This window comes from Anoplolepis gracilipes, chromosome 3, assembly GCF_047496725.1.
Source record: "Anoplolepis gracilipes chromosome 3, ASM4749672v1, whole genome shotgun sequence".
Taxonomy (NCBI): domain Eukaryota; kingdom Metazoa; phylum Arthropoda; class Insecta; order Hymenoptera; family Formicidae; genus Anoplolepis; species Anoplolepis gracilipes.
The window spans coordinates 17,226,717-17,251,371 of NC_132972.1; the positions used below are offsets into that span (position 1 = coordinate 17,226,717).

A 24,655-nucleotide genomic window follows, 5' to 3' on the forward strand; every position below is an offset into this window, starting at 1 on the left:
TAATTATTGAGAAATTAATTTACAAAGATCGGCAAATCCGACGCGAGTATCAGCCCGCCGGAAAAAAGATGGCAAGAAGGACGGCCCACCGCTAGGCCGATCGCTAAATAATAATCGCTAATCTATTCTTATCAACGCTTCTCGTCTATGCCCCTGGTAACTGCGAGGCAATGGCGTCTATTTACGCCGCGCGCGCTTAGCGATCGTCCTTAGGGCCGTTCTCGCCATCTTTGCGGCAGGCTGATACTCGCGGATTTGCCGATCTTTGTAAATTAATTTCTCAATAATTATTTTGAAAATCGCAAAATGGTACAGGACTTTTCTATTCCATTTAACCCGTTTTACCCGCTCACGAGCGTTGGCTCATTAGTTATGAGACACCATGTATATATAAGGAAAGTTAGTATTTTTTTAATTCGGTTTTTTTTCGATAAAGTTGGCAATTATGAAAAATATGAAATATAAAATTGTCATTTGTATTATATGAAAATTCCTTATATAAGTAATTACATATATGTGATATATATAATATACATATATATACTAATAATATTCATATATTATCACTTATCTTGATTAATTAACATTGTTAACTTGTTTTTTCGTGTTAAATTATATGTGGATAAAATTTTTTTTGCAAAATAAAACATTAATAAGTTTTTTATATAATAAATGTACATATATAAAATTGAATGTTGTGATTTTGAATAAAATGCGGGTATATCTAATTCTATTTTGACTTCACACAAAATTAAATCTTTTTTTATAGACAGATCCCCATAATACATTCATTCTTTCGATAAATTATTATGCATCAAGATATTATGATTTGATTCGATACATCGATGATGGAAATTCCTTCAAATACACTGATTATTATAATCACAATGGTCCGGTTTTGTTTTGCGAACATGGGAAAAATCGTGTCTCGGTCATTATGATCAATTTTTTACCGGTTTTTTCAAGTTACGAGGTGTGACGAAAGACGAGTATGTACTAATAGTTTTATATCAGGAAGTGGACAAGCTGCGTCATTAGTATCCGATCACCAACCGACCGTGCATTAATCTAAAATTCAATTTTAGTTGCATTTTAATCGTGTAACTTGTATTCAGCACTTCAAAGATCTAGAACTTATATATTTACTATTGATATTTATTGTTTTTTTTTTAATATTTTATCTTTATTTGTTTATATTTTTATCATTTCCTAGGTATAACTGGATATTATACTTTTTATGCATATATTATGAATATCATTGTTTGTAATGCAATAGAATAAACATATTTTCGTCATGAAAAAGAGAAATTTATGGTATGTATTTATGGTATATATTTCCATAGTAATTCAAGATGTATATATTCTTTGGAAAAACATGGAAAAGAAATTATTAGAAATTTCTTTTGCAAAAATTTGTTATGCAGAAATTTCTTTTAAAAAAATCAGAAAATTCTCATGGAATTTTATTGGAACTCAAAGAATTTAAAAAAATTCTCTCTTTGATGATTTTACTTTTAGATTGTAAACAGTCGACAATCTATCGATAAGTCAAGTTGTATAAATTATGTTTAAAATATAAATGTTTATCTATCTTTACACGCTTAATATTTTAACAATATTGAATATGCACGCAATACATATTTTTTATTGTAATTTTTAATGATAAAAAAAAGAAAATGTTATAAAAAATGTTTATTTTACAAAAGTTATACATTTTTTTCAGTACATTTGCAAATCTAGTACTTGAAACTTAAGTGGATCTGTGTTTTTCTTTCGAGTGAAAAGCATTAAAAAATGTATAGAATGAAGAAATTATTTTAGAAAATTATTAAAAATTCTTTAAAATTCTCTTTATTTTTTTTGAAATTTGAAACAAAAATGTCTGAAAAAAATTTTCAGGTAATTTTTCTCACAAGATTTGAATGAAGACTTAAATGAAGATTTATAATGCAATTAAAGATTCAGATCACTAAGATATTACACAAATGTAACGATGAATTTGAGACTTGCTCTTGTTACACAAGTTTAACTTGTTAGAGTGGACATTTAATCAAATTGTTTCTCGTTTTTACAGGAGATATTACGCAGAAGGGTTACGAGAAGAAACGAACACGTCTACTTCAGCAATACGCTTCGAAGCAGATAGGTGAGTTTTTTTCGCTTTTTTAGAATTCATTAAGATTCCCGCAAACGCAAGATAATAATCGCAATATGTGGCAACCGAGCGGATGAGAAAATCATTGCGTAAACAATATTGTTTTTAATACCATATTTAGTGATCATTTTTTAATATTCGATAGATTATATTGTACATAGAAATTGCATAATACCGTATTATAATATTCCAAGACAATTTTTAGAAACGCAATTAATAGAAACACTTCATTTTTTTGCGCGCCCTGCATTAATTTTGTTTGATAAGACTTACAGTCTATAAAAATATAAATTTATTTTTATAGTGCTTATAGTAAAAAGTTTCATATAATTAGTGAAATATTGCGATTAAACAATATCTTGTCAGACGCAGAAGCGACCGTCAGTTTCTAACTTTCCAAGTTTTATCTTTCGTCGTATTCGTACATGTGTAATGTTGCGCCATAGAGAGGTAATGCTATTCGTAATATCAATCGCGTTCTGATTCTCAAGAAACACGTGCTTCATTGTGTACACAATTAGATGGCAACTCATACAAGAAAAAAAGGATGGAAACGCAATTTTCACGTGGCACGTATTGGTTTTTACACTCAGCATATTGCAACTGTAATGTGCGATTGTTGCTAGTTGCATCATGCGAATCGCTCAACACGTAGGTTGAAAGAACACACAATTTTTTAAAAGATATGCATACGTGATTCTACGTGATTTTATTTCCGTGTATTTCTTCTTCAGAAACATTCTTTACTTTTAAAGACGAAATTCCAAACTCTATGAAAATTCTACAGAAGAGATCTCACAATCAATGTTGAACTCTCGCTTATGACAGGCGTAAAATGTAATGCAGGCTGTGTTTTTTCAAAACTCTAATCGTTATCGTGATTTGGCAGTTGTCGAGATTCTCTCTCCGTTTTATCGCTGTAAATTAACGAAATTACACAATTACTGTCACATTTCTTGTCGATGCATGTCAGATTGCCTATTAATTTGCTCTGATACATAGTTGGATGCCCATTTTCAACTAATTTAGAACAGCTCCAATTGGCGCTCCAATATACGCGATTATTTAAAAATAAAATTTATTCAAAAATTTAATTTAAAACGCACTAAAGAAATTGTATATGTTTAATTTATTAGAAGAGAGAGGAGATCCATTCTTTCGTGATATTTATTTTATAACTTTGTAATATGATTACTAACTTTTTAATGACAGTAAAAATTTTAAGGTTAACGATTATTTTGAATATTTTACTCAACAATTTATAAGTATTATATGTTTAGTGCAATTATTCAATTTATAAGTATTATATGTTTAGTGCAATTATTCAATTTTTATGCAGAAAAGTTTATTTCTATATCTCTTCTGTATTTTTTTATGTTAATATAGTTTTTTAAGCTTTTTAATCTTGTATAATTTCAGCTTATTCAGTACATTACTATGTTTCCTAATTTTTTTGATATTCTAACATTTTTGTTACATTTTATGTATATGAGTTGTATCTAAGGGAACTAGTATATTTGAGAATCTTTTAAATATGTTTAGATGTAATATTTAAGTTTGTTTATAAGATGAGTTAGAAAATATTGCTTTTGCTTTTTTATGTTTTATATCATAAAAATTGACATTTTTCTTTTTATCTTTTTACTGAAGAATTTTTTAATGAATTTAACTTTTTTTTGTATATTATATTTTTTATAAATTGCGTTGTTTTATTATTACATTATGAATATTACCTTTTGTATATTACTTTTGTACACCCTGGTATAGCGAATTTGATTTTACTGTTGTTATGTGATTTAGTTGCAATATGACTATTTTTTCATGAATATTCAATTATTTTGTTTGTTCCTCTAGATATATGTACCTATTATCCAGATACATCATTTGTATATCTGGGGACAATTTCCGAACAGAAAAAAATTATTTAAAAAAGAGATGAAGACATTTTATTTCAAGAGGCTATAAATTTTTAATGTTTACTAAGTTATATAAATACTCATTATATGTATTTATATAAGTAACATTTAAAATAAAAAAGGAAATAGTTAAAATTTTTTACGAATAAAAAAAATGTCATGAACTACCACAATATTTCTACTATTCCGATTCTTTTGATATCGATTTTCTTGGTAATTGCTTGTTATGCTTTCTTGCGCATTAAAATAAAATTTAGAAAGTTAGAATTAATCGATTAAATAATGTGTACATTATTGTTAAAAGAATCTCATATGTTTGCACCAAACTATCTTGTATAGTTGCGCGGACGCTTTTGCACCTGCAACTGTGATCAGTAGAACCGCTGCAATCGACTTGCAATTTAACTGTATCTACACACGGAAGAAGCGTTTCCGCGTTATTAATTATCCGTTCATTAATGTTATCTGCCATTGTCATGACCGAGTTGAACTAACGACAGTTTTCTATGGCTAAAATCGATCTACTCGAATAATAGCAAACAGAAATGTTGTAACCTTTTTGATCAATTTTTGAAATAAAGTAAATTGTTATAACAATGTTGCACCGCCAATAATGTGTCGGGCAAGAGGAAATCCTATTAAGAAAAATTGTTTTAATTTATCAAAATTTTTGTATTTAATTTATCACTTTTGTAATGATAACGAAAAATATTTCCAATTTTATTCCAAATACGTATTTAAACTTTCAGAAAAACAAAAAAAGTGTATTCGAAAAACATGGAAAATCTGAAAATTTTCAATTTATTTGTACCTGGAAAAATTAGGGAATTCTTATGGAATTTTATTGAGATTCAGAGAATTTAAAAAAAATTCTCTTTTTGATAATTTTGCACTAATATTGTAACAATCAACAACCACCGATAAGTCAAATTGTGAATTATTTGATATACATACATATAAACATATGTACATATACAGGGTGTCTCAAAATGACCGTATCACCTCTCGGGTGTAGGTAGAGCGGGTTAAATAGAATAGAAAAGTCCTGTGCCATTTTGCGATTTTCAGAATAATTATTGAGAAATTAATTTACAAAGATCGGCAAATCCGGCGCGAGTATCAGGCCGCTGCAAAAAACACGGCCTACCACAAAAAAGATGGCGAGAAAGACGGCCCACCGCTAGGCCGGTCGCTAAATAATAATCGTTAATCTATTGTTTTTATCAACGCTTCTCGTCTATGCTCCTGGTAACCGCGAGACAGTGGCGCCTATTTACGCCGCGCGCGCTTAGCGACCGTCCTTAGGACCGACCTTTTTCGCCATCTTTTTTGCAGCGGCCTGATACTCGCGCCGGATTTGCCGATCTTTGTAAATTAATTTCTCAATAATTATTCCGAAAATCGCAAAATGGTACAGGACTTTTCTATTCCATTTAAGCCACTCTATCTGCACTCGAGAGGTGATACGGTCATTCTGAGACACCCTGTATATATATGTATATATACAGAGTGAATCATTTTAATCCATCCAGTCGAATATCTCGAAAACCAAGCCCGAGAGAGAAAAATGTTTCAGACAAAAGTTATATGGTTTTGAGGGGGCCATAAGATGGTACCATTGGTTTGCCCTTGAAAAGTCATTTGAAGGTCACGTGAAGGTCACTTCAAGTTTTTTAAATGGAACACCCTATATATTTTTACATATTCTTGTAGCTCATCTCGAGAGCTTTCCAAAATCTTTATGACAAAGTATTTTTCATTAAGTATTTTTTGAGTTATAAGGCTTCAAAGTTGCAGTATTTTGACATAAAATACAAGATATCTCATAAAATATTCATTTTTTGATTATCTTACTCTAATACTTTTATGCACAGAATAATGAGACAAATCAATTGGTGTAAAGAAAACACATAATTATGTTAAAGTAAAAATGTGTAACTGTTAGTTGCAAATTCAGATTTTTACTTTTACTCTTATCATTCAATGAGCGCCTAGTAATCGCGTAGCAGTAGGATGGGCCTTCTCGTCGCGCGCTTGTACTCGCCTGGATTTGTCAATCTTTATTAATTAAATTCTCGGTAATTGATACGAAGATTGCAAAATGGTAGAGGACTTTTCTATTCGGTTTGACCTGCTCTATCTGCCCATGAAAGGTTGGGCGATTATTACCGGACACCCTGTATGTGTATACAGGGTGTCTCATAACTAATGAGCCAACGCTCGTGAGTGGGTAGAGTACAGTGAACTAAACAAAAAAGTATTAAGTCATTTTGCGATTTTCGCAATAATTATTGAACTATTAATTAAAAACGTTCAGGATATGCTGAGCGCTATATGCGGCGCGCGCTCCTATGCTGAGCGTTTTTGATTAATATTTTAATAATTATTGCGAAAATCGGAAAATGATACAGGACTTTTATGTTCAGTTTGATCTGCTCTATCAGCCCTAGAGAGGTGGGGCGATTATTATCGGACATCTTGTACATATCTATAATATTGTTTGCTAAACGTTTTTAACTAATATTTTAATAATTATTGCAAAAATCGCAAAATGACTTAATACTTTTTTGTTCAGTTCACTGTACTCTATTCGTTCGCGAGCGTTGGCTCGTTAGTTATGAGACACCCTGTATACACATACATATACACGAGGGTCAGTCGGAAAGTTTGTGAAACGGAAATGACACAGAAAACACGAGTTGATTGTTATAAAAATTGTTTTATTTTTCAATATAATCTTCCTCTACTTCAACACACTTGGTCCAACGCTGTTCTAATCTATTCCAGTCCTAAAGTGAGATTCCGGAAGGTCTGCAAAATAACCCTTTGGGCTGCTCGGGTACTCGAGAGCCCATTTGCAAATCATTGATTTTAAAGGAGCAGCATCTCCTAACACATTTACTATTTCGATATAAATTTTCATTGCCGTTAGTCCTTTTTTTACAAGAAATTTTATCACAGTACGATGCTTGAATTTTTCTATTTTCTAAAAAACACAATGCACGTCAACTTTAAACAGCTGCTAAGTAAGGCCGGAAACACACAAAAAAACTTAAGCCGTAAGACTTAAGACGTAACAATTTGAATCATACGGAATTTTCAGCGCTGACGTTTTAAAATGGCTGCTTAAGGTCTCGACCGTGATTGGTCGATTCGCTTATGCTTTAAGTCTTATGGTTTAAGTTTTTTCGTGTGTTTCCGGCCTAATGAATAAATATTTACCAATTTATTTCAAACTTCACGTAAGTTCACATAAAGGATGAAGGCTTACTTCGCACTAAAAGTTGTAGTTCTACCGTGGAATTAAAGACGTCATTTCACAAACTTTCCGACTGGCTTTCGTACATATATATATAAATCATGTAAAAAACGTAGATTTTACGAAAAGTATTCAGTTTTTTTTCAGTTTTGCACATAGCAAATTGCAACTAGCAGTTGAAATTTGTACTATGAGATCTATAAAATATTTTATTTACTTGAAATTTTGAATAAAAATATCCTGGAAGATGAGGGAATTATATATATATTTATTACTCTTCAAGCATACGAGCCAGGAAGGGGACTTGGTTTACAGAAAAACTTATTACTCATTCATCCATCCATACTTACATTCCTTTACAAATAAATATCACATACCTTCTACCTCTATTCAAACAATATAAATAATTAATTAATACTTAAATTATAGTAACTAGCTAGCTAGAAAATATATAAATAATCTAATTTAATCTAATCTAATCTCATTTCTAAAGTAATCACAGTTACACTTACAATCTCCTAGTCACTGTCCTTTTCTTTTCTTAATTTTTTTCTTAATTCTTTTTCTTTTACTTTCCATATCTTTTTCAATATTTTACCTTTCTTTCCATCCAATTCATCACTAAATGCTGTTGCTATTCTATCCTCACTATCTTTACCTAATTCTTTGAATCATTCTTTCACCTCTACACACTCTACACATAATGTTCTATATTAGAAGTTCAGGGAATTATTAGAGAATTATGTTACAAAATTTGAGTAGATATCCTAAAAAATTGCTGGTATGGCTAGGAAAAGACAATGACTATGGTAAAACGTAAATATGAATATTTAAGAATAGAAATAATGCTCCAGTTGTGTGAGCATATATTTGTGGATCGTAGGAACTGGAAATGGTGGTATTGGTGGTGGAGGTGGTGATGGTGACGGCGGTGACAGAGGCGTTGATAAAGGACTGGAAAGAACGAGTTACGGAAGCGGTGGTGGTGGTGGAGAAGGAGGAGGAAGCGGCAGCTATGGCGGCGGCCGACCGCAACCACGTGCACGGCGCACACAACGACGTGTCACGCACAACGAGAAACGTTATCACTCAGGTAGTGCCATGCACATTACGTAACCACAGCGAAAGAATGTTCTTCTGAGTTGCGGTAAAACGGGACGTTGATTATTACGCGTAATGTTGTTGTTTTGCTTCGATCTCAGCTTTTAGTTTGTCTGTAATTAACTGTATGGAAAATGATTGTTATAGATTTTGTGATTGTTAGAGATTAGAATATAATGACGTAATTTACATTCGATTTTATTCTTTAATTGTCGTGTATACAATTTGTGGTTTTATTTTTACACACACGTACACACACACACACACACACACACACACACACACGCACGCACACACGCGCACACGCACTAACGCGCACACGACACACGCACACACGCACACGCACACGCACACGCAGACGCACACGCAGACGCACACGCAGACGCACACGCAAATACATATAAGCAAATAGCATGATTTTTTAAGTTATAACAAGGTATCTACTCACAGGAGAAAAATAAAAAATTTGGAATTTTCATAGAATTTTATTGGGACTCAAAGAATTTTTAAAAATGTTCTCTCTTTGATAAATAAATTTGCTCTCATATTGTAAACAGTTGGTAAGTCAAGTGAATTATGTTTTAAAATACATATACATATACATATTATTCTCTTTATTTATATTCATTGTCTTAACAAAATATTGAAAAAATATGCAGTACATATTGTAATTTTAGTGATAAAAACAATGAAAATATTTGTAAGCAATAAATATTTATTTTAAAAGTTATTTAGTTTTTTAAGTACATTTATAAATCTAACACTTGAAACTAAGAGACTTTGTGTTTTTCCTTGACATGAGAGTGACATTAGAAAACATGAAATAAAAAAATTATATTTTAGAAAGTTACACTGAATTAAAATATTCTCTGATTTAGAATAAAAATACCTGGAAGATTGGAAGTTTTTCAAGATTTGAGTAGTTACCTTGTCTAAGAATATCACAATAAAATTCCACATTCCTCTATTAAAATTATTTTCTAACAGTTTTGTAAGAGAGGATTCAATATGGAAACTATATGTAAGTTTTACGAGATAACAGCACAATATTCTTCGCTTTGAAATTTCTTCGTTCTTTTGATATACATATATCGTTATACATCCTATCACATTTGTATAAAAAGCGAATGTAAATAGAATGAATATATTTCCATTTTCTACACACTGCAACGAGCGAGTTTCATCCATCCGTAACTGTTTGTACTTCTCTTGTAGTGTTGTTTGCTTATTCCCTATCTCGCGGGTGTTGTCTCAAGACGCTTTTGCATTTTTAGATACTTTTACAATTTAACGATATCAGGCGTAGTTGAGATTGTTCTATCTGCGAATTAAATTGCAATCAGCTAGCGGTGGGTCTGCCATTCTCGCTAGTTCCAATATTATGTTCTTACTGTACTACTTATAATAAGGATTTTCAATATTTTATAGGATTTTTATGAAAGATACTCGCGATATGAATTATAGATATCTCACAGATATTTTTTTTGTCAAGAAAATGTCACTTTTTTCTTATTTTTTCACATGGCGCGCATTTCGATAAAGTTCGATCTATTATCTTTCTTGATAAATAATGAGTGATAAATTTTTACGTAAGCATGATTCGCACGGATCTCTTGAAATCGCCCGACGATTAATCCAATCGAATCACGGCATCAGCACTCCTCCTTCTCCGACCTTCCTACCACGGACGATATGATGAATTGTACTCACGAGATGCAGTATTAGATGGTAAAATGACCAATCATTAATGACGCAATTAGATGGTTAGCTCGCATCCGGATAAATGACATTCTTCCACGGTATATAAATCGTAGAGGACTTAACGAGTTCTCTTCGTGAGAGCAATGCTAACTTGGAATTTAAACGCCTTAGGAGTCTCGAACTCGGGAACTACTTTAGCGGACTGTATGATAGAAGGGGAAAGTGATTTTCATTGCCTCTATGATTTTAAAAGACTTAAATCTTAAATATATACCTTTTTTGTAGCAACATAGTATGCTTTAGATTACTTTTGAAAGATTTCGGAGATTAATTCGTCGAATAACACCGAAATTGTCTTTATCTCCTTTTCATCTATCCTTTCCAACAAGTTTGCTATGATTTAGAAATGGACTATGAAGGAAAAGAAGATAGCACATTTTGCTTGGCAGAAAGTGCTCTTTGAGATTCCTGCCTTATAGCGTTTTCGAGTGGAGCAAGTTTTGATCACTCTGAAGGTGATTAAACCAACTTCACTATGAATATATGTTTGACGTAAATGAGTTTTGAATCTGATTAATATAAATTACATTAATAATAAAAATAATATAAGAGAGTCCTATGTGGTTGAGCGGCAAAGTCCTTAATTGCTGTGGTGTAGATTCTGAGATCGAGCCCGTGTAAAACCAAGATTTTTCCTCTGTTCAGGACATGTTACAGATTTCAAGAAGTGAGATTTCGAATGAAAATAATATCAAGTACATCTCGTTTAATGCTATTTTTGCTTTAAAGCACAAGATTACTTAAACACAGATTCTTTGTTTTAAATAATTAATCAAACGTTTGCTTGAAATATTTCTTTAATCTAAATATTCCTAGACAGAACTAATCCAAGACAAAGTTTATGATGTCATTAATCGTTTTCAAAACGATCAAACTTGCTTCATTTGATGCGAATGTTATTAAGATCAATGAATTCTTCATTCCTAACTTTGACTTTAAGGATCTTTGGGTCTATGGAGTCTTCATTAAATCGCATAAAACAGTTTGATTTATTTTTTCCGACGCTTTTTAAGAGCTCTAGAAATTTACTATGATTGACTTGCAATTAATAATAGCGAAGATAATAAATAAGAAGAGAGAATGTGTACTAATTTTAAGTATATTCAATGTTCGAGCTTGTTTATTCGGATGCAGCGAGACCGAAGAAAAGTTAACAATGATAAGTTTTTGCAGTCCTTGTAGTGTCCCACTTTTGTCTATGTGCCGTTTGTTGTTGTTATTTTGCATGCAGGTGATCGCTTAGCGCCTGGCGGGATCGTCAGTCCCCCAGGATCTGGCGGCTTCACAGGAAACACCGGCAATACGACTGCTGTAGCGGCGGCGGTAGTGGCGGCTGCTGCGAGACGTGGTAATCGCAGACTTACACGCAATGAAAGCCGTTATCATTCTGGTGAGTACATTTGTAGATGTGATGCCAGGAATACCGAAACTACTAATGCAGGTAATATGACAGTAGGTATATATTATTTAATTATTTTAGAGATCTCTTTTTACTTGCTATTGTAAATTTTTATACACAGTCTATTCAAAAAGTTCGGGGACTAGTGCTATTAAAAATCGAATTTTACAGATAAATGCAATTTTATTTTTTAATTGGGATATAAGTAGAGTTTAGAGAGCAATAATATTGTCAAACAATAATGTATTACAAAGTATATACAGTATTACAATAACAAAAATAAATGGACGTATTACAAAATACTATTATATTATATATTTATACAAAACTAAATTAAAGATAGAGGCGAACATTTTGAATCCGATTTTGGGCCTTCTTCAGTGTAATGAGGTGTCGTATTAATGTAATGTTAGAAATGAATAATAATACTTTGAGTGACGGTACAATGATGGCTGTTAAATTCATTTGACATAACCAAATATGTATATATAATATGAGATAAGAAGTAAAGAAAGAATTGTGCAATTTAATAAAGATCAATAGGAGAACATACTTCGCAGTTTATAAGCCAGGAAGTATATTGAAAATAGTGATTTGTGATTATCAATTTCAATTGAATCCTGAAATTAAATTTATGATTTATGAACAATTAATTATTACATTGATATAGTCAAAGTCATCATGCTCTCCAATATCTTTACTTGCAAAGTTAGGATTTTTTACTTTTTAATTTTCAACATCCCTTGCCCCTCTATACAAACTTGGCAGCGTTCATACAGTCGTTGGAGAGCACTAGAAAAATCTTCCAGAAGATTGTGTTTAAGATCGTTGTCACTGTACGTTGAATTATCTCCACATTCTCCAAACGGATTTCTTTGAGTATCATTTTCAGCTTTGGATATAAGAAAAGGTCAGCCGGGGAGTACAGTGGATGTGTGATCACAATAATAGATTTTTAAATTAAAAATCTACTGACAATTAGCAAAGAATGCACCGGAACACTATTATATAATAGAAATCAATCTCCTGATTGGTACAAATTCTGCCTAACTTGGGGAATTCGTTTTAAAAACGATCTATTACGTTACAATAGAACTGTCCATTAACAGTCTGGCCTGGCGGTACAAATTCTCGATGGATGATTCCTCGCGAATCAAAAACAGCAATTAACATCTTTATTTTTGAATCGGTTTTGTCTTGATTGAAATGTTAATACCACTTGAAAGCCCTACTACGAGTAATACAATCTTTTTCATATGCAATTTGCATTTTGTGTGTTTCTGGAGTAGGGTATTACCATATTTAATACAAAATTTAATCGCAGCTCTCTGCTTCATTTCGAAAATCGTAAAAATGTAAAAAGTCTGACAAACGTGTACACGAACTACTGATTTGATTGCGATAAAAAAAAACGACTCATGAGGCTTTCTACTAATTTCTAATTGGCAAAGAGATGATGCAATTAGTATCGCTGGAAAAAAAATTAGTCACCGAACTTTTGAATAGTGTTCAAATCGCATAAATTTATAGACTCTTTTGGTCTACAAGTACAAATTTTTTTCTCATCAAAATAACGAATATAAATTGATAAATAGTAATATTGAATGAAAAATTGTGATTTAAATTGTTAAAGAGTCTTTTTTTCATGCATTTTTGTTTGTATTCAACAACTAAGAAAGCTATTGTAAGACATAAATACGTTTTTTAATTCTAAATATTTAATTTCTGAAATATATTTAATAATAAATAAAGTCGATATAAATAAAAAATAATTATTTTTAGAATTGTCTTAACTCGTCTAAGAAATTTAGACATATAATAGGTAATTTATATTTTTATAGTTTATGCATGAAAGAAATTTATACTGTTATTATATTTGTTACAATTTTGATGGAATATATGTGATATTGAATATATGTATGATATTGAATGCGATTAACATTATTTATCTATATAATTTTTTCGTCATTTTGTCTCATGTCTCCAGAGCGCTGCATTAGTTCTTTGAATAAATTGCGAAACTTCTAGAAGCTTGGTTTGTGCGCCTTGTCGGCATATCTTATGCTTCTTCTAGTATGAAACGTCGTTTTGCATCATAATCGAAAAAATTTGCTTCGTTTGAAATCGATAAACGGATATATATTTATCTCAATGCAAGTGCAGATAATTTTCCATTTGATACATTGTTACTGATTGACACGTCAACAAACTGTATCTTATTGAAAGGTCGTAAGTCAAGAATCGATAGAATCATTAGATATATAGGATATTATGATAATAATATAGAATTACATATTACATTTTACATATTATTAAATCATCTTATTTAGATTATTAAACAATAACAATAATACAAATTTTTGTTCCATTAATATATATATATAATATAAACTTTTACTTGTTTTTAAAATATTGAATTTCCTAATATATTTCTATAAATGTATTATATATTATTAGCTAGATGTGAATTTTTGCGAAATTATGTAATTATGTAACCAACGATAAACTATCATAGAGGGGACTGGTATTTGAGGAGTTATACCTTAAAACTAATTATTTTTTTTAACAAGTTAAAGTTTTAAAGTTGGTAACTTTAATCGTTTCGTTCAATCAATTTGTCTTTAATTTGAGTATTTACATATTTTGTGCAATTGTTCATAGTGTTTATATTTCAATTGTTTATATAGGAAAATTTATTTTCATATTTTATCTATTTATTAAGTATTATTTACATTAATATATATTATATTAATGTAAATAATGTAATTTTAATTGTTAATGTATTTAAGTATGTAGCTTTTTTACAAAAATCTTAAATTTAATATAGTGCATTTTTATGCGTAGGTGTGTATTAAAATTAAAAAAGTAATATATAGGTTAAAAAATTCTCTAATTCTAAATTTCTAAAAAAAAAGTAAAAAAGATGCTAAGTGCTTCCATGTGTTTGTTTAAAAAATTATTGCACAGAAAAAAGATTATTTTATTATATTTTATCCACCTAAAGATAATTGTACAAAGAAAACGTGACTTTAATGTATATTTTATTACTTAAATCTGCTTTTCATATAAAAATGATGATATCAAAAAATTGATTAGTTAGGAGTAAAAATTATATACATTATGAAAATTTACTTATTATATACTTATTTTATTAACCACTTTAAATGTCTTTAAGTTTAATATTCTTTAAGTTATGTCTAAGAAAAATTAAAGAATATTGTTTTCATGTTTTTTTTTTATGTTAAGAGAGAGAGAGGCGCGCGCGCAATTTTTTTTATTGATACATATTACTAGGCTAAAGTTTTTTAAATTTAAATGTCTTTTTAGTTGCATTTTTTCCCTTATTTGCAATAACTTTTTTTTTATAAATTGTAAATTGCATTGTTTTACTGTTGTTATATATTTTATCTTTATTGTGTTAATAAAATGAATTTTATTATCAGTTATGCTATTAAAGCTGGTTTTTTTCGTTTAAATATTAGTTATTTTGTTTATTTAGACACAACATCAATTATAGGTACATACACACAATATCCGGACTGATTCTATCTGATCAATTTAAATGGACGCCAATATTAACAATGGCTGGAACATTTATAAGAAAAATCTTTGCTTAAGTCTCTTCAATTTTTCTATATCTCTCTCTTTTAGCATCTTCTTCTCACGAATGCTTCCGTACATGTGTACATACACGTGTGCGCTACAAGAATGTTGAGTTAGATCATCAGTAAATATGAAAGTAAAAATAAAATTATTACCTTTGCGTTGTCATCCGTTCTCGTCATTTGTTTGAATAATCGATTCTTACGTACTTAGAGGTGCGCCAGGAAGCGGTGCAGCAGGCTTTGGCAGCGATGCAAGGACGACCAAAGCCGTCCCTGCCGATGCCATCGAAGAGAACCTCTGTAATGGCCAGGAGCCCTGATCGGGAAAGACGTGATAGCGGCGAATCTAGCAGCGATGAGGACAGTGTCGTCACCGAGGAGAGCCCTGGTGCAGGTGGTCCGACCGGTAAATATTTGTTTCACTGTCCACTCTTACGTTATTATACGAGGATAGGTACGTCGGAGACGAATATAAAGAATCGAGAATTTAGAAAAAGAGTTCTGTAAAAAGAGTTTACTCTTTGAATGAGATCAGTGAATTAAACACTAATCGAACAATAATGCAACATAATCGTAAATGTGATTTTGTCAATCCCGTACAAAAAATATACTAGAGTGAATGAAAAAATAAAGTTCTCTGTTTTATTACGATTTTTATATACAACTTATGCACAAATTGAACTTATTGTTCAAATAGAAGCTAATGACAACTTTTCGATATTGTCTTCGATAAGATGCACTTGTCTCACATTGGTTTAAGTTTGAAGATTCTCTCTCGACTCTTGATGTTTAAATAATTCTTGACCATCATTCTGTACTACTCAATTACGAAATATTTTAATTCATTTCCTGAAAAGTGTCCTCGTTTCGGTATATGATACACAGTAGCGTTTCCTTTTCAATAATAACGAAAGATTTAAAAAGATACACTTAACGCGAGACGCTACCGCGTCTCTTGAATAATCAAGGAAACTATTTGAAGAAAGAAATCTAGACTTCTCTCTAGAAAAGAGAGATACCTTTCTTGTGAATTTTCTTTACGATAATACCAGCCTCATTCTGCACTTCGAACTATTGTTGGAACTATTGGTTTATTTGATCGGAACATTATGGAGTAGCTTCTTTATAGCCCAATCTCTGGTTTCTTCTGATTTTTATTTGTTTGAATCATTGAAGAAACATTTGGAGGAAGACAATTTCTAGATGATGCTAAACTGATGGTACAGAATGCTGTTCAAGAATAGTTTAAATATCAATCACCGGATTTTTATCGGGAGTGAATCTTTAAACTCGTACTAAGGTAAAACAAATGCATTAATCTTTTTGAAGACTATATTGAAAAGTAGTCTATTTTAAAAAGTAATTATTCTATTTTAACATAATCCAATTTGCAGAAATAATAAATACAATAAAAATCATAATAAAATAGAGAATTTTACTTTTTGATCTACTCTAGTATATGCCAAAAAAAAAGAAGAAACGCTACCAAGTGCCCTGTCGCTTTCTATCGCGTGTTTAATAAGTGATCATTGACTCCTGCAGGCACTGGTCTCTCAGATACCAGCAGTACCGGTTCCGCCCGCGATACTCCACCACCGCCGAGACCACCGGCAAGAAAACCGCCCGGTGCTGATATCACCGACATTGCTGAATACACGCCGCATGCCTACTGCAACATCCAACCACCGGACGTAACTCACGTGACGAGTAACCCGGTTGGCCAGCAGCAATCGGCAACGCGTCGGCCCGGCGCTGATCGGGTCAATCGTTATGCGCACGTGGTCGAGGATCAGAATAATACCGGCACCACTGGCCGTTGGAAGGTTTCTGCCAAGATCCAGCAGTTGCTGAACACGTTGAAACGTCCGAAGCGCCGGCCGTTACCCGAGTTCTACGAGGATGATGACATCGAGCTAGAAATCGCTGCGAATCCAAAAGACCCGAATGCTCCCAAACCTGAGGGCGGTTCCATGACGTCAGCGATTGGAGAGATGCTTTCAGTGCCTTCCGGCCTGCCGCGATCTCTCGAAGCCGCGATTCAGAGGTGAGCTAGAATAATAGTTCCCAATCTTCTCGAATATTATATTGAAAAGTAATTATTAGATAATTAGGTTGAAGAATTGTGCCAGGAGATAATCTGTAACTGATTAATGTTGGACATTTTGATTTGTAGATTTAATTATCTATGTAAACGTTTACTTACTATGTGTCCACAGGTACGGCTCGGCGACATATAAAGCACCTGTAGCCACCGTCTTGGATCCTAATGGCAAACTTTGCGTAACACTCACGTATGGCAAATTGCTCAGCCGCTCGCATAAAATCGCCTATACTCTATTGAATAAGGCTTTAAGTCGCGGTGGCGATTGTTGCCTAAAACCCGGTGACAGGATCGCTCTAGTTTATCCGAATAACGATCCGATTAGCTTTATGTGTGCTTTTTACGGTTGCTTGCAGGCCGGTATTGTACCGGTGCCCATTGAAGTTCCTTTGACCCGACGTGACGCGGGTTCTCAACAGATTGGTTTTCTCCTGGGAAGTTGTGGAATTCAAGTAAGCTGGTACTATATGTCACCTTATTTGCCGATCAACATTATTTTCTAAATTGCGTATCTGACTGTATAGTTGTTAGTTAACGTTATGTAATTACATACGTAAACGTAATAGTTCTCCGGATCTTAGGGATCAGTAGCATTTATATCTCAATATTTTTTAGGTGGCGTTGACTAGTGAAGCGTGTCTGAAGGGTTTGCCTAAGACGGCAGCTGGCGAGGTAGTGGCTTTTAAAGGCTGGCCGAAATTGCATTGGTTTGTTACCGAACATCTGGGCAAGACGCCTAAGGACTGGCTGTCCCCACCGCGACTCACCGATGATACGCCCGCGTATATTGAATATACCACCGACAAAGACGGTTCTGTGATGGGTGTGACCATTACCAGGGCAGCGATGATGGCTCACTGTCGCGCTCTTACGCAGGCTTGCGGCTATACTGAAGGCGAGAATGCCGTCTGCGTGCTGGACTTCAAACGAGAGGTTGGCCTTTGGCACAGTACTCTGACCAGTGTGCTGAATGGCATGCATGTTATCTTCATTCCGTATGCCTTGATGAAAGTCAATCCCGCTAGTTGGATGCAGATGATCACGAAGCATCGTGCAAGCGTTGCCGTCGTAAAGTCACGGGATCTCCACTGGGGTTTGCTTGCTACCAAGGATCATAAGGATGTTTCCTTGGCATCTTTAAGACTGTTGCTCGTAGCGGACGGTGCGAATCCCTGGTCTTTGTCATCCTGCGATCAGTTTCTCTCGGTATTCCAATCCAAAGGACTCAGGCCGGATGCTGTTTGTCCTTGCGCCTCTTCCAGCGAGGCCCTCACAGTCTCAATAAGAAGGCCAGGACGCGCGGGAGTGAACGCGACTGGTCGTGGAGTTCTTTCCATGTCCGGGCTGAGTTACGGAGTTGTCAGAGTGGATCAGGAGAATTCCCTCACGTCGTTGACGCTGCAAGATTGCGGACAAGTAATGCCTGGAAGTGAGTCAATTGTTTGTGTGAGTCATGTTTGTATAATTCATTTTTATTGAGAATTTATCCTTGTATTTTTTGTATAGGTATAGTAATTGTTATTAAAATGGAAGGACAGCCGTCTATTTGTAAGACGGACGAAGTCGGTGAGATTTGCGTGCATAGTGCGGCGACTGGTAGTCAATATTGGGGCTTACAAGGCCTCACTAACAATACTTTCAAGGTATCGCCTTTGCAAGCTGACGGTACTGCTTTGGGCGACGTAGAATACACGCGATCAGGCTTGTTAGGTTTTCTCGGTCCTGGTGGACTCGTTTTCGTTTGCGGATCACGCGACGGTCTCATGACAGTGACCGGCAGGAAACATAATGCTGACGACATTATCGCTACAGTATTGGCAGTTGAACCGATGAAATTCATCTATCGCGGTAGAATCGCCGTTTTCAGCGTGAGGGTCCTCAGAGATGAGAGGATATGCGTCGTTGCCGAACAACGGCCTGATTGTAGCGAAGAAGAGGTATGTGTTTTGAAAATATAATGTTACTTTATTGATGAAGATGAAAAAGAATTCTATTTTATTTCTCGATAAAATCACGCTCCAAAGTTGACTTGCACATTCTTTGAAAATTTGTTATTTCGCGCAGAGCTTCCAATGGATGTCACGAGTACTACAAGCAGTTGACTCGATCCACGCTGTAGGAATATATTGCCTTGCCTTGGTACCACCCAATTATTTGCCCAAAACACCATTAGGCGGCATTCATCTATCGGAGACGAAACGTCGCTTTCTTGAAGGCGCCTTGCATCCAGCAAACGTACTTCTTTGTCCTCATACCTGCGTCACTAATTTGCCGAAACCGCGTGAAGTTCATTCAGGTAAGTGAATTTATCAAAGGGTATTATACCTTTTAAAATTCTTTTGAGTAGGTATCTTTCACGTAAACTTAAAAAAAAACTTTAAAAAACCTTTTAAAAAAGAGATAAAACAAGCGATACAATAAAAGGCGCTACATGTTTGTTTAAAAACTTGTGCAAAGAAATGTATAAACTTGTATAAACAAATGTGTTTCTTTAAAGCACATTTTATTTTAAAAGTTGTATGAAGTGTTTTAAAAATTGTATGAAGTGTTTTGTTTTAATGTACATTTTATCTATCCAAAAAGTTGAAGTGTGTGTTGTTTTATTATACAGGATGTCCACGAGAAACAAAGACACTTAAATATCTTTTTAATTCTGACGATAAAAAACAATATTTTAAACATAATTTAAACAGTTTTGAAAAGTGAATGTGGTATGCACAAAGATACATTTTTTTAAATTTTTTCAGAGTTTTTAAGGTAGTCATTATTTATTTTTTTAATTAGAAATACTTAATTACAGTGACTAACTAGAAACTATAGTGACCTTTTTACATATATCTGTGGTGTACGGGTACCGGCAGAAATGGTGTCCGTCGACAACTTCAGCGTTACACACATACAACAGAAATCATACGTATACATATGTACTAACTTCATGTGTATGCGTGTGATCCTGAAATTGCCGACGGACACCATTTCTGCCGTTGCGTGTACATACGTCTTTCGCAGTTATATATAAGCCTCCAGTTTTTAATATCGGTTTAATATCGGTTTTGAACGACTTATTGTTAGATTAGAACAGTTCGTGACAAAATACTCTTGATAGTTTGCCTTCCGACAAGTGGTGATCGGATAAATTCCAATAAATTTGATGTTTTTCAATATATTTGAATCCCGGCTTCTCCGACATAGAGAGTAGACATACAACTCACGATCATCACATTATGTATATATTTAATAAAAGATAAAATGACAATTTTTATATTGGGACTTTGCACACTATAATATCTGTTTCAATCACACATAGAAGAATAAAGATTGTTTTTCATTATATAATTAAAATTCAAGCTCTCGATTAAGCCTACTAACAAAAATTCAATCTCTCGTTATGAGATTTGATAATTTAAAGTATTCTCTTTTTATTAATTAGACTGCTCGCGTGTACACACATACACACACACACACACACACACACACACAGTTTGTTTTACTATTGTTGTGCATGACTTGGTATGAGACATTAATGTTTCTTGAATATACAAGAATCCTAAACACAAGAAAATAATTTTCCAAAAATATTAAAAATAGTTTTCCAAAAATATTAAAATAGTTTTCCAACATAAACTTTTTTTTATTATTTATTTCTGAAACAAAAATTTACTAAAGTTTAAAATAAGTAATAATAATAATTAAATGTAGTGTAAAATATATAAGAATCAAATAATATATAAACCACATTTATACAATTAAGTCTAAAATGCTAAAAGATATGAAATCATAACCAATTGGTCACATTTACTATTAATAATACTATTTTATGAATTAATATAATGTATACATTTTTTTAGATTGTATTATGTATAAATTGCCAAGAGACTCTACAGTGAAAGAAAATGAATGTACACGCGTGTGTGCTTGTGTGAATATAGAGGAAGGAGGAAAAAAATAAAAAATGGAAAAATTCTAATTAACAAATCAGCACATTAAAAAAATTTAATTATATATCAATATTAAATTGATAACCTTTTAGAAATTTGACACACACTTGCATGATATGATGTCCCTAGTTATATTTAAAGTCAATGATTCAATATTAATCAGCACATTTTTCATATCTTGAATTGTTATAAATAAGATGTAATTAACATTTGCTTATATCTTAATCGGTAGTCTCGTATAGTTTGGTATTTATTTATATAAATATTAAAAATGCAATATGTGATTACTTTTTACATATTAAAATCAAAGTCACCAAAGGTGTGTTCGTTATATAAATAATTACTCATACGAGTAATTATAATATATATATATATATATATATATGTATATATATACATATATATAAATTATAATAGAATTTTCTAATTTATTTGTGTATGTTATTTATAACGTTCCCTAATAATAATAATAATAATAATAGTAATAATAATAATAATAATAATAATAATAATAATAATAATAATATTAATAATAATAATTAGATAAATATATTAATTAAATAAAATAAATATATTTAATTAAATAAAATTGTCATATAAGCGCAAAGTTTGAATGATAAAATAAAATGAATGCATCTTTTTTTCTTTTTTTGAAGTATTATTTAGATCATCATTATATTTTCTCGAGAAATACTTGGGATTCACAACTATCTTACAAAATATTTAAATATTTGATTAAGTTGGGACGAAAAGTTTTATAAATTTTTAATTAATAAGTTTTTGACACAGTTAATAACATGTTAATCGATAATCCCGTTTTAGCCGAGTCCAAACGTCCTCGTGTTTTAATTAAGCGTCATAATTAAATTTCAGTATTTGGCAAAAAGTATTATTCGTTATTTTTATTACTAAGAAACTTTTTGTTCCTTTTTTTGCTAGAATTTAAAACTTTTTTTTTCGCACTTGTTTATTTTTATATTGGTTATTTTAACGCATAATGCAATCTGGCATTAATAACAATCAGCCTAGATTTATACTATTCAATAAAGAAAACACATTCGAAGATTCTCAAGCATCCATGGATTCAAAAATTCGTATAAATCTGCGTTAAAACACGAACAGATCTGCGCGGAATGGAAGGTTTTACCGGCTCTGATGGCGAGAACCAAATTGCTCTCTAGTTTTGATTTTCCAACCTCAGTCAGGGAAGAGTGTGTGAGCTACTTCATTATCGGGTTGAGTGTTTGTGTTGGTTTACTAACGGAATGGTGCGGGGGCGTGTAGCGGGAGATTCTGTTGCAGATGTCGGGCCGGCCAGTGTTATGGTGGGAAATATCGTCCAGGGCAATCGATTAGCCTCGGCGCAAGGACGGGATATGGGTGTCTTAGATGAGGATAGCGATAATGCCAAAAAGGTTTGTAAGACTGATGAAAATAAAATTCAATTTTATAAAAATGTTCTCTTTCCACTCATATATAGAATTTGTCTCTCATTATGTATTACATATTATATATTATATATGTATATATATTTTATATATGGTATCTTCTCATCATTTGCAGTATCAATTCATCTCTGAAATTTTACGGTGGCGCGCTGTCAGCACTTCGGACCATGTGATATTTACGTCATTAAATGCGAAAGGTGCTGTGGCCACATCATTATCCTGCTCGCAGCTGCACAAGAAGGCCGAGAGGATCGGGAATTTGCTTCTAGATCGAGGCAGGATCAATACCGGAGATCACGTGGCACTCATCTTTCCACCTGGTACCGATCTGATATGCGCATTCTACGGCTGCTTGTACGTTGGAGTAGTACCGGTAACTATTAGACCGCCGCATCCACAGAACCTTCAGACAACCCTGCCGACCGTTCGCATGATCGTGGACGTCAGCAAGTCCGTTCTCGTGTTGACCAACCAGAACATTCTTAAGTTGCTCAAGACAAAGGTAAACTGAAAATGCTCAATTAGATAAAGCGAAGATATCGATTGGCATTGTCTCGTAGGAAGCGAACAACGTGGTCGATGTAAAGAGTTGGCCAATAATCCTGGATATGGACGATATGCCAAAGAAGAAGTTGCCGGTGATGTATCGGGCGCCTACTGCGGAAATGCTGGCCTATCTGGACTTCAGCGTCTCGACGACAGGAATGCTCGCCGGTATCAAGATGTCTCATGCAGCGGTGACTTCACTGTGCCGCGCCATGAAATTAGCGTGCGAGCTCTATCCCTCCAGACACATTGCCCTCTGTTTAGATCCATATTCAGGCCTTGGTTTCGCATTGTGGTGTCTTAGCAGTATATACAGTGGACATCATTCGATACTGATACCACCATCTGAGGTAAATTTCGTAATTTTCTTGCCGTGAATGTCGAATAGACATTTTTATCGATGATACGATGATTTTATCGATGATTAATTCAAATCGATGATTTTTGTTGCCAGGTGGAAGCTAACCCCGCGCTCTGGCTATCAGCGGTCAGTCAATCCAGAGTAAGAGATACGTTCTGCTCATATGGTGTCATGGAGTTATGCACCAAAGGACTTGGCTCTTCAGTTCATGCACTCAAAGCACGAGGGGTCAGTCTCGCATGCGTAAGAACATGCGTCGTCGTTGCCGAGGAAAGGCCGCGGATAGCGTTGACGACGAGTTTTAGCAAACTATTTTCCGCCCTAGGCTTGAGTCCACGCGCGGTCTCCACTTCGTTTGGCTGCCGAGTAAACACTGCCATTTGCTTACAGGTAAAATCGATTAATGGAAATTCACTATTTTAGTTTGTAAACCATCTATAAATATTGCTATTATTTTGTTGAATAGGGAGCATCCAGTCCGGAGCCTTCGACAGTCTACGTGGATCTCCGTGCGTTACGTAACGATCGGGTGTCCTTGGTAGAACGCGGTAGTCCACATTCTTTGTGCTTGATGGAATCGGGCAAGCTCTTACCCGGCGTAAAGGTAATCATTGCGAATCCCGAGACGAAAGGTCAGTGCGGTGACTCGCATTTGGGCGAGATTTGGGTGCAATCGTCACATAACGCAAGCGGTTACTTCACAATCTACGGCGATGAGAGCGATTATGCTGATCATTTCAACGCGCGGCTAGTCACCGGCAACACGAATGAAGTCTACGCGAGGACCGGTTATCTCGGCTTCCTGAGGAGAACCGAGAGTGTTCAGCAATCGGTGATCAGCGACGTGCCCGGCGATACTACTAATCCGGTCGAGGCTGATCTCGTGTCGAACGATCCGGAGTTACATGATGCCGTATTCGTCGTCGGCGCTCTCGATGAGGCCATACTACTGCGAGGTATGCGCTACCATCCAATAGACATCGAGAACAGTGTCATGCGATGTCACAAGAAAATCGCGGAATGGTAAGTCTTGTTTAAATTTCTTGTTTTCTAAATCTAATTTGT

The 24,655-nt window shown here is 33.6% G+C and overlaps 1 protein-coding gene across 8 annotated transcripts in view; it reads left to right on the forward strand.

Moving 5' to 3' along the window:
• The window catches only part of Dip2 (disco-interacting protein 2), a 44,317-nt gene that overhangs the window by 15,810 nt on the left and 3,852 nt on the right, over positions 1-24,655 (forward strand). For 2 of the 8 annotated variants that reach the window (XM_072888070.1, XM_072888065.1), the window contains 14 exons: positions 2,075-2,146; positions 8,214-8,423; positions 11,424-11,582; positions 15,408-15,602; positions 16,739-17,240; positions 17,413-17,749; positions 17,913-18,726; positions 18,804-19,234; positions 19,362-19,593; positions 22,520-22,650; positions 22,799-23,185; positions 23,244-23,579; positions 23,684-23,980; positions 24,057-24,613. In XM_072888070.1, coding sequence (XP_072744171.1) covers positions 2,075-2,146; positions 8,214-8,423; positions 11,424-11,582; positions 15,408-15,602; positions 16,739-17,240; positions 17,413-17,749; positions 17,913-18,726; positions 18,804-19,234; positions 19,362-19,593; positions 22,520-22,650; positions 22,799-23,185; positions 23,244-23,579; positions 23,684-23,980; positions 24,057-24,613 — 4,660 coding nt within the window. The remainder of the gene's footprint in view (positions 1-2,074; positions 2,147-8,213; positions 8,424-11,423; positions 11,583-15,407; positions 15,603-16,738; positions 17,241-17,412; positions 17,750-17,912; positions 18,727-18,803; positions 19,235-19,361; positions 19,594-22,519; positions 22,651-22,798; positions 23,186-23,243; positions 23,580-23,683; positions 23,981-24,056; positions 24,614-24,655) is intronic. The other 6 variants (XM_072888071.1, XM_072888068.1, XM_072888072.1 and 3 more) reach the window with 4 other exon arrangements.